Source organism: Protopterus annectens, chromosome 3.part1, assembly GCF_019279795.1.
Source record: "Protopterus annectens isolate FY-2018-M chromosome 3.part1, PAN1.0, whole genome shotgun sequence".
In the NCBI taxonomy this organism is placed as follows: Eukaryota; Metazoa; Chordata; order Ceratodontiformes; family Protopteridae; genus Protopterus; species Protopterus annectens.
This window is the reverse complement of record NC_056732.1, coordinates 519,264,188-519,282,175: the sequence shown is the minus strand read 5'-3', so window position 1 is coordinate 519,282,175 and position 17,988 is coordinate 519,264,188. Positions and strand designations below refer to the sequence as shown.

Below are 17,988 nucleotides of genomic sequence, written 5' to 3'. Positions count from 1 at the left end.
AAATAAATTATCTGTTAATTTCCTTATTAGAAAAGCCACCGTAGTTATTTCTTTCAATCACAGAGGCCATCAGAACTCTGTGTAGCTCCAAACAGTAGTTGTTGTTGTGTCTTTCGGCTTTTCCCGGTTAGGGGTCACCACAGCGGAACTCTGGTCCGCTAATGATTGGCAGTAGATTTTTACGTGCCGAGTTGCCGGCTCTGACGCACGACCTTCAATGAAGGTACGCCCATTCATGCATGTCTCCACACAGAAGACGCTTTAGCTGAGAATCGAACAGGACAACGTCTTACTGTGAGGCGACAACGCTACGTCAGCAACACCACCGCAGTACAAGGACAATGTACTCGGCATTCTGAACCAATAATTATGCAAAGTCCAATGTTCTACGTAACTGCCAATACTGCTAGGGGTCAAGGTAACAGCTCTTTAATTTTTACTGAATTTTCCAAAGTAGTACACTGCTTCACACAGGATTGTAAAGGTCTTAAAGACATACTGTGCAAGGTCTGTATGCAATGCATTAAAAAAAAAAATCGTACAAAACTCATCTACATATGGGAATGCATTTCTAATGACATGACCAATTCAAGATGCAGCAGACATAATACAAAGAATACTCCACAAAGATGAATACCAACAGCCCACTCCACAGTACCAAATCAAATCAAAAGTAGGTACAAAACATAATGTTATGTATGAAGGGAAACCACCAACTACACTTAATAAAATCAACTTAGCACTTTCGTCCCATACACATACGGGATAATTAGTAAGTAGCTGACTGCAGCCCTCCCACCTAGAAAACAAACAAAAAAACAATTCACGAGTCCCGTCCCGATCCTTCTACTCATGCGCGGACAACTCAGACTGCCTTTATCAGCAGTCCGGATATGGAGAAAGAGGTACCCAGCAATCATTGCTGTGAGATACCAGGAATCTGTGCGGCGACGACCGCACAGAACAGAGGAGCTCCAGACTGGTTAGGAGGCCTGAGCTGCTCTCGTGGTACTGTTGGTGCGCGGGCTTCGTGGACAAAGGCTTCAGGTAGGTGTTTGGATAGTGGGCTTGCTTCGGATTACCGGGTAGGTGAAGGCTTTATATTGCTTTGGGCTTTTATACAGCAGAACAAAGGTGTGTGTTTGTGTGTTGTGTGTGTGTGTGTAAAATGCCCCAGTTACTATATACTGGTGGCTAGACAGAACAAATGGTGGTGGGTAGAGATACTCAGGCTTGAACCCTGTACCTTGTATGCAGGTGTAAGGACCTGAATTCCCTACCCACCACCATTTGTAAAAAAAATTGCAGATTTTTGCCTCATACTTAATCTGATCTGTTCCTCATAATATCTGTGGTTTCTAAATGTTGCAATGCTTGATATTTGATGGTGCAGTGGTAGCATTGTTGCCTCACAGCTGCAGGTTTTCAAGCTTGATTCTTGGCTGGGGTGCCTTCTGTGTGGGGTCTGCATCTTCTCCATGTGTTTGTGTGGATTTGCTTTTGTGTCCTCCCATGTTACAAAGACATGTCTACATTATTTCTTCCTGGGCCTCTGCTGAAAATTGTTTTTTTTGTTCCAAGTCAGATTGTCCTGATTAACAAATATTAAATAAAATTGACAGGCATTTGAATTTCAGACTTCAGGTTTCTGAATGTTTAAGTCCTTACATATTTGATGGTGCAGTGGTAGCATTGTTGCCTCACAGCTATAGGTTTTCTGGTTTGATTCTTGGCTGGGGTGCCTTCTGTGTGGAGTCTGCATCTCATCCCTGTGTTTGTGTGGATTTGCTCTGGTGTCTTGCCATTTTACAAAGACATGTGTCTGCAGTATTTCTCTCTGGGCCTCTGCTGAAAATTGTTTTTGTTCTGTCAGAAGTAAAATTGACAAGCATTTGAATTTCAGACTTCATATTCTTCAGAAAATACATAGTAACACAACCTTTTATTCTAGCAATTTTCTACGTTTATAAGATGAATATTTGAATTATTTTTGGGACTGTATTACCTCATTACTGGCTTTGTCCAGGTTTTTTGTGCTAAGGTTGACAGCTATGGCAAGAACTGAATTCACTGAATATGTTTGAGGGCTGTATTCCCTCATTACTGGGTTTGTCCAGGTGTTTTGTGCTAAGAGGTTGACCGGTATGATGAGAACTGAATTCATTAAATGATAGCCATTTAAGTTTCAGTCTTCCTCTCTTTCACAAAGCAGCTGATTTGGCTTAGTGGTATGTTGCTCTGACTGTTTTGCACAGGGACCTTGGCAGTAAAATGTATGGTGGTAACACAGCATTTTTCTTTCAGAAAGCAGGTGATTTGGCATAGTGGTATGTTGCTCTGACTGTTTTGCACAGGGACATTGGTAGTGAAATGTATGGTGGTAACACAGCTTTTTATTGTAGCAACTTTCCAAGATTATACAAGCAATGTTTAATGTGTCCCTGGATTTTGGCCTTTTGACCCCCCTCCCCCCAATAAATTTGGCTTTTTCCAGATTTCTTGTGCTGCGAAGTTGAGATGCAGTTGAGTATTGAGTAGATTTTACAAGGAGCTGAGAGCTGCAGGGGAAGAGAAGTTTAGTGCTGCTTATGTTAAGTCAGCTTGCATTGTTAATAGCACAACAGGTTGTGTACGTGATTTTGATGCAGAAGGTTGTTGGTTCTACTCCCACAAGGGGTGAATGCTGCCGTACTGAAAACGTTAAGATACTAACTATGAGCCTATTATCAGTTTGCCATCCATTTCCTATTGCAATATTACTAGTTTATCATTTTTAATGGAATATAGGCAATTTATTCCTCATGGGCATCAGACACTTTATTTTTTGATGAAACCATGAAATATAAAGGTGTTTGCTAGCAGCAACCTCTTCATTAGTTACAGGTTTATTTAATGTGGAATTATTTAGATGACTTTTTTACTTCTTCAGAGATTGTGCATATTTACTGATAATGGTGGACTGTAGAATTGTGCATACTTACTGATAATGGTGGACTGTATAATTGTGCATATTTACTGATAATGGTGGACTGTAGAAGTTTGAGTAGACTTTTATGATGGAAATGTTCTGAACTGGGCAGTTTTGTCATTATGGGTGCATGCGTTTTGTTTCATCGTTTACTGGAAAAATGTTCAAAACAATAGGAAGGTGTATCAAAGAGCGCATGTATGTTTCATATGCAAGGGGCCTATGATTTGAAAACAGCCCAGAATTAATCTTTATCTGCCACTGGTAAAATGTATTTTCTTTGAATGTGGGTTTCAATGCTGTTTCAATGAATGTGAGTTTCAAGGGCAGAGAAGTTTTAATGCTAAGTTTGTTTAGCAGATGTCTTAGTGTTTGCGCTGTAAAATGCAAAATAAAACTTTCAAATGAAGTCCAAATCATCATAGAAGTAAATCAGTATGCACATTAGTGTTTATGGTAAATGGAGTGAAATAACCAAGTAATGGATCATTGGAATGGCTGCAGGGGGAGGCTCCATTCGACCATGATTTTGTGAGGGGGAAGGGCGGCAAACTTAAATATACCTCCCAACTGTCCAGATTTTCAAAGAATGAATAGATTTTTGCTTCTTATTTTTGGTTTGTTCCTCATAAAATTTGTGGTTTTCTGGCAAATCATTTAGGAATTAAGTCACTAAATAATGACACACTGAGTTCCAGACTTCATAACCTTCAGAAAAATGCATGCTAAAGTAAGACCTGTTCTATCAACTATCTCAGTTTATACAAGAGCAATGTTTAGTACTGTTTATATGTTCCCTCAATATATTTGGCCTTGTCCAGATTTATTGCATTAACAGGTTGAGAGGTACATGCAAATAAATTGCTTTATAGAATTAGGCATAGCCAAACCTCTCAACTGTCCCTGATTTTGGCTCAAAATGTTGCTCTTCCCCCTAATAATCCCTCCGCAAAATAGCAATTTTGGAAGAAAACATGGAGGGATTACAATTAAGAAATAGGGTAGCCTAATGGTTAAGGTGTTTGCCTTACAAACACAAGGTGCACGGTTTGAGTCTCACAAGGGATAATTGGCTAGGCTTAAAATGGCTCACAAGGGCAGTTAGCTTAGTACTAATCTATGAACCTATAACTGTAATAATCAGAGTTATAGATTACTTTATTTCAAAAATGCATGTAGATTCTTTTATTTTGTCAGCTGCTCAAGTTAGCAGTATTAATATTAAAAAGTGTCCCTTCTTTGACAGCTTCCCAGCTGTATTGTGTGGCTATTTTATATTTTTACATCACATTTTTGTTCCATTTTTCATAAAATTGTGTTTTTTTTGGCAAATTAGTGACAAATCATTAAAGACTGAAGTTAGAAAATAATGACAGACATTTGAGTTTCAGATTTCATACCATTCAGAAAATTCATACTAATGCAAGACCTATTCTATTATCTTTCTAAGTTTATAAGAGCAATATTTTAAAAACTGTCCTTATTTTTGGGCCTTTGTCCCACTTCTTTGTATGGCTTTGTCCAGATTTCTTGCTCTGAGGTTGAGAGGTATGACAAATGTGTCAGGGCCATCACAGTCAGCCAGAGACATTTCAAATTGTGACATACTTGTTGCACCCCACTCCCCTATGTAGTGACTCTGGATGTGTCGAAGCAAGGCAAAACGTAGTTAAGCAGTGTAAATGTGCAGAGTATCCCCCCCATCCAAGGTAGACACAAGTACTAGAGTGGCTTTTCATCTGACCTTGATTTTTGCAGACTAGTCTGGTTTCTGACATTTTTGTACTGTTGCTTTACGCTTATTACTCAAAGTGCCTGTTGCTCTGTGTTTAAGTAGCAATACTTTAATGACCATCAGGTAAGCTTGGCTGAGATCGTAAGATGCAAGTAAGCTTTAATAAGCATACTGTTAAAGAATCGCCAACATTGAAAGCCTTTCTGTTGTTGCCATGTAGAGAATACTTAACTAGAAAATGTATAAGCCTTGGGTATTGAAATGCATATGACAGTATTTGTAATAAAGGACAGGATTACATTATTTTAAGGAGCTCATTACACTTGGAGACTTCCAGTCATCTCTGCAGGCTTTACCCGTAAACTAAACAGAATGCCAATCGTGTGGTCCATAACCTGTACAGTAATCCTTTTAAGCAATGTATCTTGAGCTTATTTCTAGTTTGCTTTTCATTTTTTACTTTGATCATGTTTTCCACATGAAACAAGTAGATAGTTGTCAGGCAGCAGATCTTTTTTGGATAAGAAACATTTTTACAAGTGGGGGCATCAGAGATTTCTACTTTCAGCATGTTACATGGTACTTTAATAAAGCTAAATATAAATTATAATTAGAACTGCAGTGCAAGAAGTGGTTTGAGTTGAGTGCTGCTTGTTTTTCTTATACTTGATTTTGACTGGCATTCCATTAATGTATTTAAAAAGTAATTTATTTTTTCATGCCCCACAACCTTTTTGTTTCCATCTAGATATTAAGTAAGCTGTCATGCAGCCAATGCATTGAAATATTTTTATTCTTCTACACTTCATTTTGTCTTGATTGGACTCTCATAATGAAGGTTTGGCACCCAGGGCAGTGTATTTAGTTAGTTTTTGTGGTTTTGAGCATAGCTCCTCCCCTTTCTAGTTGGCCACACCTCTTCCCATTGACCCCACCCATTCAGCTGTCTCCTGCAGCCCCCCTTTGATTTGAAGTCACCATCTGCCACTGGTAAGTGGTTAGGCTGGTATGAAGCCACACAATTGTTCCATAATTTCTACAAAATATTTCTAGTATTTCTGACAATTTTTTAGTAATCCTACATGAGAGACTGGTGGATTGAAATGGTCAACAAAAGTGACAATGAGTAAACTTGATGCGTCCTACGAGCAGTAGTAAAGTCATACAGTGAGTGTTAGTACTAGGGATTATTTGTCATGTGCAATGTAAGCAAGTTTAACATGATGAACCTATCAGTAGTCAAACATTTGCTGTTCACTGCTGGACAGCAGCTGTGACATCTCCCAAGACAGTTGTTCACTTGGTCACTCTCCACACATGTAACCATTAGATTACACTGTCTACATCAGTTACATCCTCCCCCAAGCTCCTTGGTCTCGATTTTCAGTAACTGAAAGAAAACCTGTTTGACTTTGCGTTTCCAAGCTAGTAATTCACCAGCAACAATAAACATATTGCTTTCTGAGTTAAAGGACCTTCCAGAGTGGGTAAATCCTGCTACCTGACCCATCTCCACCAAGCACTTGTGACACCAAATCTGTACACATGCCCAAACTGCTCTACTACCTTCAGAGTCTCTGTTCTTTCTATTCTTATATTTTCCAATGTCCATGTAAGATTTACCATCATTTAAAACGTTCCGTCTATCCCATACTGATACGCACTTTATCCATCTCTTCTGAGCCTTCTCTCTGATAGTACCTCTAAGCAAATATTTAGCAAAACTCCCTTCACCATTTATCCCAATTACCCCTCATAATACAGACTAATGTTAAATCTAACTCTGTTATTACCACTACCAGCAATGCCTCTAACCAATAAGCTGCTATTTTGTGTACTCAATGCACTAACTCACCTCACTAGCTATCATATTTCTCCCACACCGATATTACCCTTAATAAACCACATGTACAAAATCACAGCTCACCTCAGAGCTCCCAAAAAATATCTTCTCACTCTACCATTGTACTTTCTCTGAGCTCTTCAATTACAGATATGTCAAGTCAAAGTCCTTACTAACAAAAATTACAGTAAAACCTAAGCTAAAATGTAAATATACTCAACAATTCCGCCCAAAAACTCAGTAGTGACATTCACCCCATCCCCAACAACCCAGCCAACACAACTACAAATGCTTCTAGATCTGTATCCCCCCTCTACCTCTGAATCTAAACTCCTGTTTCAAAACATGAATGAAGTACATGTAACAAAATCCAGGACATTCATGCATATCTTGTGACTCCCTCCCCTGATATATTAGTTACTACTGAATCTTGGTTAAGAAAGATATTAAAGGCATCCCTCCTGGATTTAATGTACTCTGGTTCAACATGAAAAGTAGTGTTACCATTGCCTATAAAAACTGGTTAGAACTAAACTCCACTCCCTATATATACCCTAAAATGAAACAATGTGGAACTCCTGATATTACTTCTCAAAAAAAAAAATCAACAATAGAAAGTATCAATGTATTTCAGCTATTTATATTCTACCTTTTAACAACATTTCAACAGCAGAAGACATTCTCTACTGGATACCTCACTGTATTCAACAAGAATTACACTAGGTGACCTCAACAGATAATGGCAAATGATCAACAATGACACTCCCTCAGAACTGATCAACTTATATGGGGTTACACAGTTAATCACCTCCACCACTCGAGAGTGTCTGTCAGGCTTTTTACTGATTCAACTCTAGACTGGATCCCTCCTAACAAAACAAACACAATTCAAACATTTGGATGTCTGACATACCATCAATAGGCGATAACCTTCGCACCTATGGAGTCAGAAACTACACTACTCAATCCAAAAACAGTGAATAACCAACTATAACAATATAACAAATATACTTTAGCAATACTTTGAACCAATATAACTGGAACAAATCAAAATATGTGCTAACTGATGCTGCCATCTCACACTTTAAAAATATTTATGAAAGTTTCAATAATCACCTTGCCCTATACTAAAGTCAAATCAAACACTGCACCATGTCTAACTAAAGAAACTAAAACATCATGCTTCAAATACACAAATCCTGGAAACAAATTGGCATAATAGAACACAAAATACATTTAGGCGTTTCAGGAATCCTGCTAAGGATTGCATTAAAATTTATAAGCCTATTATATCAACCTTCAATATAAACACCAAATAATCCAAGACGTTTTTGGTGATCAATAAACATAACATATCCTGACCTAACCACCCCCTTCTACATTTAACACAACTGACTCAATACCATCTCAATTTACTTTATACAGACTATCTCAAATTACTATTACCACTACCAATAACTATAATAATGTAAATTCATCTCTCCTCTATCCTGTCCTAACCAGTCATATAGGTTCATAGTTAGGTACTAGGCTATTGGCCTAGCCAAACGGTACCCTGGCTTTTGCCACACAAGAAAATTATTTTCCTGTGCCCCTGTCAAGCAGAGCCACAGAAGTGATCCCTGGGGTGAATTTCCTATCTCCCATCCAATCATCAAGATTTTTCTTGCAGTGTGCTAATGAGGAGCTCTGTTTGACATAGATAGGTAATCTGTTCCAGAGTATGGGAAGTCTCTGGGACAGGAATCTATCCCTCCAGCATGTTCTCTTTATTGTGGTGACAAGGTTTAGGTCCCTAGCGCGTGCAGCTCGGAGGGATTGGGATTTCTTTAAGTGGAGCATGTCCAACAGCTCTGGGTTTGACATAGCTTTATATGTTAGGCAGAGATGGTCTCTGAGTAGGCGATATGCGACAGAGTAAAGCTGGAGTTTTTTTGAGACGTCTGGGTAGGGCATCTGTTTGAGGCCGGTAATCCTCTTTGTGAGGTATTTCTGCAGCCTTTCCAGTTGTTGTAGATGTCTTGTGAGGTACACAACAAAAGGGGCATTGTACTCTATAATGGGTCTAATGAGTGATGAGTAGAGGGGGACAATGACCTCTTTTTTCCTGGATGAGAAACCTTTTGTGATTAGGTGTGCCACGTAGATGGATTTCCTGACTACTGTGGTTATGTAATTATCAAAGGAGAGACTACTGTCCACCTGTGTCCCAAGGTCTCATCACACTTTCGGTGTTAAGTAGACTACCGCCTATGTGGTAGTTCATGGGTACAGAGTTCTTACCAAAAGGGATGACAATGCACATTGCATTCTCTTTGCTGCCAGTCTCCAACTCCACTATAAAAAATACTACTGTAACTAAAACCAACTTCTTTAGTTGCTGACCAACTTCCAACAGACGACCCAACAACAGCAGCTGTGGCTTTCCCTTTATCCACACTGAAACGGATTCATATCTGAAAATATGTCTTAGCCATCTGGAAAAAAAAACTATAATACCACTCCACAAATGTGGCACATCAACAGACTTTTCCCAGGTATAGACCTATTGCCATCATATCTCCTTCGTCTAAAATACTTGTAAGGTTCATCCACTCACAACTTATACAGTTGATTAACTCTAACAAACTTCTCTCCAAAACCCAGCATGGTTTTAGACCTCACCATACTAATACCACTGCTATCCTTAGCTTCACCACTATAATAAGCCAGCCAGCCACTATTCTTGACTTTGCAAACCAGCTAACCTAGGAATTAAGGCAACCAGGTATCTTTGCTATTCTTTGATTTATCAAAAGTATTTGACATTGTATCCCATCCACTCTTCGTACTGAACTTTATTCCCTCAGCCTCACCCTGCCATCTCTATCATGGTTCCACATCTACCTATCCATCTCACTGACAGGCAGCAACCAGTCAGATGGAAACAAACTTCTCCTCCTTCCTACCAATCACTGTCAGCGTAGACCCCCTCTTATTCAGCATTTTATAAACAAACTACATACTGCTATCCACCTTACCGGCATAGCTCAATATGTTAATGATGCAACCCTTACATGTGCCGCCCCATCCCACTTCAGAACATCACCCAAAATGTTTTCACTGCTATTAAAACTTAGCTAAGTGATACAAGTCTACTTTTAAATACTAAAAACAAAAACAACTTATGCTCTTCTCTCACAAACAATACCAAAATGAAAGACAATCTTTTGAAATAGCATCATTCAACACAACTGAAACTGTAACCCCCCCCCCCCAAAAAAAAAAAAAAAAAAAAAAACTTATGGACATCCTAAATAACAATAACCTCAAACCTGACCAATATATAATGCAAGCAATTAAAAATGCACAATAAGTGTGTCACCCTGAACTGAGCCCAATACAACCTGGCAGATTATACAAGACAAACACTAGCATCTACCGACCTCATTCCATCCCGACTATATGCCTTACCGATTTTTACTAACCTAAATACTACACTTAAAACTAAACTCTCCACCTGACACAATAAAGTAGCTAAATTCGCTGCCAGCCTGTAAGTATAGGACTCGACATTGCAGAGACCTGAAACAACTAAACTTCAGTGAGCTACCCAACTATTTAACACACACTCAGAACATATCATTGCACACAATCGTAAACATGCACCAGAAAAATATCCTGCATTAAAAGATACCCTGCAGCATTACTCTCTGCAGCAGTACTCTCCAAGTATAGACTTTTGCTTAACGAATAGGCTCTTAGTAATCAAAAAAAAAAAAAAAGTCTAATAACTCAGTAGGCAACTCACTATATTCCCATTATCTATCCAAACTTTGGAACACCAACCCAGCATACCTAAAACTTTCCACTTTCAATTCTTTAATAAAAACACCTAAACCACAATCGTCACACACATGCTCCTCATCTGGGTAACTCTATTTTACTATATCAGCTCATACCCCCCTAGCCCTATACAACCTCTATTCCCTTCTACACAACTAACTTTTCTACCACTACTCCTCAATTCCCTTCCAACCTTAATCCACACTTTACATTTCAATTTCTTTCTGATCTTCCCACTTTGCTTCCTTCAGATATTCTCCACCACTATCTTACAACCAGGTTTTTTGTCAGTAAATACCCTAGTATTATAACCCCCATTATCACTGACTAATGAGCTATACAATGTTTCTCTCCTTCTCCAGTTGTAAGCACTATCTACCTACCGAGTAATGTTTCACACTCCTTACCTCAATTTTATTTATTCCTAACATCTATTCTGTAACCCTCTTTACCCATGTCACACAAGTCATATCTAATGTCTTCTTGTCACATACATTGCATATGAATGATTTGCATGCTTAAATGTCACAAACTTAATATCACATATAAAGTCACCAGAGAAGAAATACATGTTTTACTTTTGTTTGAATAATATCACTACAAAACAATTGCCTGTTTGTATCTAGATATCTTAAGAACTATGTAATACATCTTTGTAAAAAAAAAATGTTAATATAAATCTGCTGGTGCTTTTCTGATATCTTAAGAACTATGTAATACATCTTTGTAAAAAAAAAATGTTAATATAAATCTGCTGGTGCTTTTCTCCACAGGCATCTGCTGTAAATGGGCCTTTCCCAGTCAAAGATGACAAAAAAAATAAATAAATAAAACTAAATTACTGAAGGAACACAACTTCCAAAGATGGGCAGTCATTCTAGAGGAAGACTTGGATATAGTGGAAGGAGTCACCAATATTAAGGAGCAAGAGATCATTTAGCATTCAGAATATGGAGATGATGCTAAAGATGTAAAAGCTAGAGAGAGAACAAACAGAGAGAGAGATGTACAAGCTAGAGAGAGAACAAACAGAGAGAGAGAGAGAGAGAGAGACAGAGAGAGAGAGACAAATGAACCCTACCACCAAATATTGGAGCACTCCTTAATGGATAGCTCTGGGTTTGGAAGATAGCTTATATTCTGACTTGGGTAATTTCATTGGTTAGGCAGTTCCTAAACACAAGAGAGAGACCCCCCTCAAAGTTTTAAGTTCATGACAGGCTATCTAATCTCCCATCAAAGGCCCTTCTGAAATCAACAAAAGGGCACCGGTAAGGAGCCACGAGATCCGTACTGTCTGACTGCATTTGCAATAACCAACAGTTCTAAGACAGTACTGTAGCTAAAACCCATGCTGAGACTGCAGCAGCAGACTATACTTGTCTGAAGATGCAAGAACTGTTGTAAATTCTACAGATGAGATACCATAACAGATGGTGAAAGAAAAAAATTACTTCATAAAATGTATAAATGATAGTGAATACTTGCTAATGATAAATTTTCCAACTATTTGTTAAGAGAATAAACACAAAAGATCAATTTTCAGCCACAAGATGTGTCACAAGAAAGGGAAATACAATATACGACTCTTTAGCAGGTACAAATAGTATGAGACACTGATAAAGAAAAAATAAGTATCAGGAGAAAAATCAGAGTATGAAAACTTACAAACTTCACACAATAACTGAAGGTCAAAACTGATCCCAGATTACAGAGGCGTAAAGTAGAAACCTTAACAACTAAATCACACTATGTCCAAGATTCAGTGAGTAATATACTAACACAGTCAGGGGCAATACTCGCATTTTAGGGTCCCCAGTATGAGTAAATCTGGGGGCACCTGAACAATTCCAGTCTAATAATCACCCGGTTACTGCCTCCACTCCTAAGCGACTTTTTGTTTATGTCACAGAGTTCTAGGAGTAGTACATACAGACTGGATTGTACCTATAATTCTCTTACATTATGACAGACCTGTGCACCAGACTGTGTTGACTCATCCCACACAGGAACATTCACATGCAACCTCTCCATACCTCTCAACCTCTTAAAACAAGAAATTTGGACAAAGCCATAAATAATGGGGGGGACAAAGCCCCCAGAACAGGGACAATTTTTAACTACTGCTCTTACAAACTTAGAAAGTAGATAGAACAGGTCTTACCTTAGCATGACCTTTCTGAAGGGTATGAAATCTGAAATTCAAATATCTGCAATATTTTCTGACTTAAATCTTCAATGATTTGCTAAAGATATGCTAGAAGACCACCATTTTATGAAAAATAAACTAAAAATATGAGGCAAAAATCTATACAGTTGACAGGTATGTAAACCTCTCCCCCCTCACACATAAGCATCATGGTAGTACCGATGATGTTTGTGACAGAAAGTGAAAGAAATTACAGCCAGCCTCCTATTCTTACATTGCAACCCCACACACTCACACATACACACAAGCATAAGCCATATCAATAGTAGTTTTACACTGATTTCAGCAGTACATTAAACAATAAAACTACCACACCAAACAAGTGACTATTGAGCTGTCATTAGGAGCACTACAAACATGTCACTGTCCCTGATTTTGCTTCATATTTTTGCCATGTCCCTCATAAAAAAAGTGATTTGCTGGTAAATCATTCAAGATTACAGACAATCAATACAGCCATATTGTCAAAAAAAAAAAAAAGAGAATGCGGATGCAAAAAAAAAATGTATTTTATTAAGTATGTAAGTGAATTAAAGTGAAATTTAAAACTTGTTCCTGATTTTTAATATTTATTCTGCCCAAAATTTTTTATTAAGAGTTAATAGTATCTATCTGGTATCCTGCCAGTACTTCTAAAACACCCTGAAATAGAAAACCATCCCTGTAGATCAGCAGCATCTATTATTCGTAAAATCCCAAGTTAAGTACCGAGATCGGTCTAGCACTTACCTTGCTTATGTTCATTCACCTATTACTGGCTTTATCTTAACAGGATCATATCAAAGCCTGATTACGATAAAGTGTGTAATTGGAGAATGAATGATTTTTCTCTCCTCATTTTCCACCAACCAACAGCAGCTTTTGTGGGGCCCTCAACACAGTCAGGGATGATTACAGGCTCCTGCAGCTCCAGATATAGTGGCTACATAAGGGATTATGATGTTAGTTTTAGTGGAGGGATAATGGTCACCACCAGGACTTAACCAAGTCAAGGACAATATGTCAGAGGTAGAACATTTAATGAAATTAAGAAGCCTACTACTTGAAAAAACACCGTTACTACAACCATAGATATCTTTTAATTTTATACAAGACATTATTATTAGACAGGTGGGTAAGATTGCTTGTCAAACGTAACAAAATGTCAAAATAAGATAACTTGCTGTAGTTGGGGGACAGGGTTTGTTGGTGCCTAAAGTTATCTATTCTAACTGCTATTGAAGACAGTGGAAACACGATCCCAACAGACTACACTATGCCTGCAACAGGCGAGCCTTAAAACTCTGTGTATTGCTTACAGACTTTATTATTTTGCACGCTGCAAGATTTAACACATGTATGCAATACTGCTGTTAAACACAGATTACCGCACCTATACTTGTTATACTCGTTTTCTACACATTGCAAGTTCACAGGTGCGCCAGTACTGAAAATATACCAAGTTCCCCCTCTACATAGCAAATGGCAGAAATGTCACAACGATTTATCAACATGCAAAGTCCTATTTTACTCAGATCAACGCAATTCCATAATAGTCTACTTAAAGGGGGTGTGGGGCGAGTATGGAAGTTCTACAGGTACAAAACTTTTAACCTGTCCGGAACTGCCACGCCATCATTTGAGGGGCAGGCCAATTAATAACAACTTAAGGAAGGTATGAGCTGTAAAAAGTTGACAGCAACACATTAGTAAATTAACATTACTTACTCTATGTACGTGGTATCCCATTGTACCCCCATCAGGAACATCCGTGCTCTGGGACAGACCCATCTCCTCTGCTTGATTAACAATAAATAAAGTAGAATTAATAAAAATAAAATAAGTTTTAGATTTAACAACACAGACAAACAGCTACTCTAGCCATCCATACTGCCATCGCAAGCAGGCAAGAGCAATCAAGAACAGAATCGCGCTACGTAATTAAAGAGATAGCTGCACCACACAACAACTAGTGAAAGCGTTGCTATAGTTGACAGCAAAACATGAAAGGCACGGAATTAGAAAGTTAGTTTTGGATGTTTTGCAGAACTGGAACTGCATATTTCATTTTTAGAAAACAAGACCGCGTCAAGTAACTTAAGAAAAAGTAAATTCCACTTGTAGGGAGAGAGGAGGCAAATACCATTTGCTGATATCGCTGACTGCCCGAGGCTAGCGTCTACTTAATTCTACATAAATCAAACAATTGCGATGCGGTCCTGTTTTTCCGTAAAGCGCACGCAGATTGCAAAAATGTGGATGAACAGAACATGATGCCACCTATTTTCAGGCTTGGTTTACCTCTGCATTTGACGCGTCTAGTTTTGGTGGCGTATTTTTTAGGGTGTACTGTGTGGCATGCAACTTTGAAGACTCTGCATATTGTTTTAGGTTTGTGTATGGTGGTACTGTGTCAGTACACACTGATTGTAAACATCACCATCATCATCCACCCTATTTTCCCCATTTTTACATGGGATTGGGGTGTTGTATAAACTATCACAAACTCTCACAGTCTGTGCCAGTCTCATGCCTTCCTCAATAGTCAAGCCATCTGCCACATATCTTCTCTCACACACTGCATCCATCTCTGGGCTGCATATCCTCCTCTCCTTTTGCTTTTTCCTGTCTCTGTCTGCTTTACCAAATTATTTTTTGCTTTCCTGCATAATCTTTTTATTTTCTCTGCAACTGGGGCTACTACAGCTTTTACTCTGATGTCCACATTTCCTCATCTGACTAACACTGGGCATCTTTCTGCCCATCTCAGGTACTTCATCTCCATCAACTCAAGCCTTCTCAACTGCTCTGCTTTCATAACTCAAGTTTCTGTGCCATGTAGATGTACTGGTCACACCACTGTTTTGCACACCTTACTTTTCAGCTTTGTTGGCATTCTTCTATCACACACTATTCCTGACAATTTGTGCCAGTTTTCTACAGCCGCTAGCTTTGGCCTCCACATTCAGGTTTTCTTTCTGTTTCAGTGTTCAGCTTCTCCTAATATCCTCCATTTGCTGCCATGACCACTGTCTTGTCTGCAGTCCACTTCATCCCATATGCCTTCAGTTTGCATTCCAGTTCCCCTACAATTTGATGAGGTCCTGCTAAGAGTCTTCTTCTGGTGCCACATCATCTGCATACATCAGCTTTGTTAATCTCTCCCCTCTGACCTGTTTGCTGATGTAGTCTATCACCAGTTTGAAGAGGGAACAGATGTGAGCTCAGACTTGAACCCTGATGCATGCCCACTTCCAATGGGAACCCCCCTTTGTGAGTCCAAACACTGTTTAGACTTGTGTCATTGGGTTTTTTTTACATAGCCTGGATTAATTCTGTCAGTGCTTTAAGGATTTCAAAGTATTACAGGACTGTTCAAATCAACTTTCTTTTGACCTTGTCATTTGCTTTCTTCAAGTCTAGGAATGCCCACTTAGACTCTTTCCTCATCTTCAGCTTTTTTCTATTATTTATTTCACTGCAAACACACTAGTTCAGTTGTACTGCATCCTGATCTGACTCTGAACTGCTCATCTCCCATCTTACTTTCAAATACTGTTCATATTTGCTTATCAATCGCCTATTCTAGCACTTTCATGCAGTTTAACAGGCGTTAGATTTCTCTGTGCTGTCCACGAATATCTCCTTTGTTTTTGTATACACTGGCACTTATGCTTGTTTCCAGTCATATGGGATATGTCAGATTAAGTCATTAAAGTGGGACAAAAAGAGCTGACACTGAAGGTCCCATTCATATTTACCAGTTTAAGTGTAATAAGAAAATTCCAAAAGATTTAAGCAATACCAACATCATTACTATCATCATGGATGGAGGAAGTGACCATGTGGTAATTGTTGAGGTATTGCCTTACATTTCTTCACAGGGAAAATCATAACCCATTTAATTCCAAACTGTGTCTTTTACAATGTTGCAGAAATCCCACCCAAATCCCACTAAGGATTCCTGACATTTATCATGACAGCCAGCATAATCTTCAATGCCAGACAGAGCCAAAAAAGACTGGGGGCAACATCAGAACATGTACACAACTACCACTGACTTGACAAAGGCATCTGACTCTATCAGTTATGAAGCTTTCTGTGAAATACTAGTGAAATCTGGCTGCACTAACACATTTATCATGCTGTGAGGATTTGTATGATCAATGATGCAGCATTCTCTACAGTCCTTCAAAGCAGTAGCTATTCAAAATATTAATTGTGATGAAGCAAAGGGCTTTCATCTCTCCAGTCTTGTTCTGCATGTTTCAGCCAGTCATCCTGGACTTCATGAAGGACAGACTGCTCACTGGAATTGTTTTTTTGTACAGAATGGACAAAATGGCCTTCGTCTTGGACACCTATATTCAAAGATGTGAGGTCCTAAGGTAGCTAGTTATTGCTTGCAGTGCAACAATGATTGTACTATTCTTATAAACAGTAAGACTGTCTCCTAAGCTGCAATGGACAAATCTGCAGACATTTAGGTAAATAAGGGTTTTCTCACTCATTCTTAGGAAGATAAAGATGCTGTCAGTCTGCTTAAGGCAATTAACTGATCCACTGAGAGACATGTTAGGGCATTTGAACATTTTCCCTTCCTTGGTAGCCATTTGTTTGTAGCAAATATAGGACACTGGGATTCTGCACAAGATCCAATGTTCTAGTAACTCATTTAATAAACTTTCTGGTATTTCTTCACTGACTGTGACCGTACAAAAGGTGACCAAGATAGAAGTGCACAATCTATTATTCCTACTATGTTTTATAGACCTGAAATCTTGGTGGCTTGCTAGTACTAGATAAAGAACCATAAGAGCTAATACCATTGGTGCCTCTGAAAATGCTATGTATTGAGTGGGAGGATCACTAAAATAACAGTAGTATTCTTGGTGATGCTAACATCACCAGGATTGTTGCAATGTACCTCCATTATCAGCTTTACTGACCTGCATACTCTGCATGGATGTCAAATGGCAACTGTCCAACTATAGTCTTCATTCCTGCTGTATTACAGTCAGGCATCCTTTAGAAGTTAGAAGAAATGCTACACAGACAAACTAAAGATGTACATTAGGGACAGTGACCTGAGCATCATTAACGGGGGGGGGGGGGGTAGCAGCCATCATCTCACCTCATTGATGCCACTTGTTCCACTGAACAGAAGCCTGCTCTGAAAACAGATGTAGTTTTAAAACTGTAAAGTGAGACAGCGGGAAGGAGCTTGAAAGTAACTCCAGCTAGCAGGTTGCTTCTGTCTCATGGAGGCATCTGCAATGTTTGGATTTGAATGTATAAGCATTGGATTGTCACGTCTGGACCCATCATAGGTAGGTACTAGGCTATCTGCCCGAAGGCATTTATAAGCCTAGCTGGAATGTGTTGGCTTTCGCTGCCCCCTTAGATTAGCTCCCTGTGCCTCTGTCCGG

The 17,988-nt window shown here is 38.8% G+C and overlaps 1 protein-coding gene across 1 annotated transcript in view; it reads right to left on the bottom strand.

Moving 5' to 3' along the window:
- Positions 1-14,488, bottom strand: part of GORASP1 (golgi reassembly stacking protein 1) — a 584,558-nt gene extending 570,070 nt beyond the window's left edge. The window contains exon 1 of the mRNA XM_044066947.1: positions 14,288-14,488. Coding sequence (XP_043922882.1) covers positions 14,288-14,350 — 63 coding nt within the window. The 5' untranslated portion in view covers positions 14,351-14,488. The remainder of the gene's footprint in view (positions 1-14,287) is intronic.
- Positions 14,489-17,988: the final 3,500 nt, after the last annotated feature.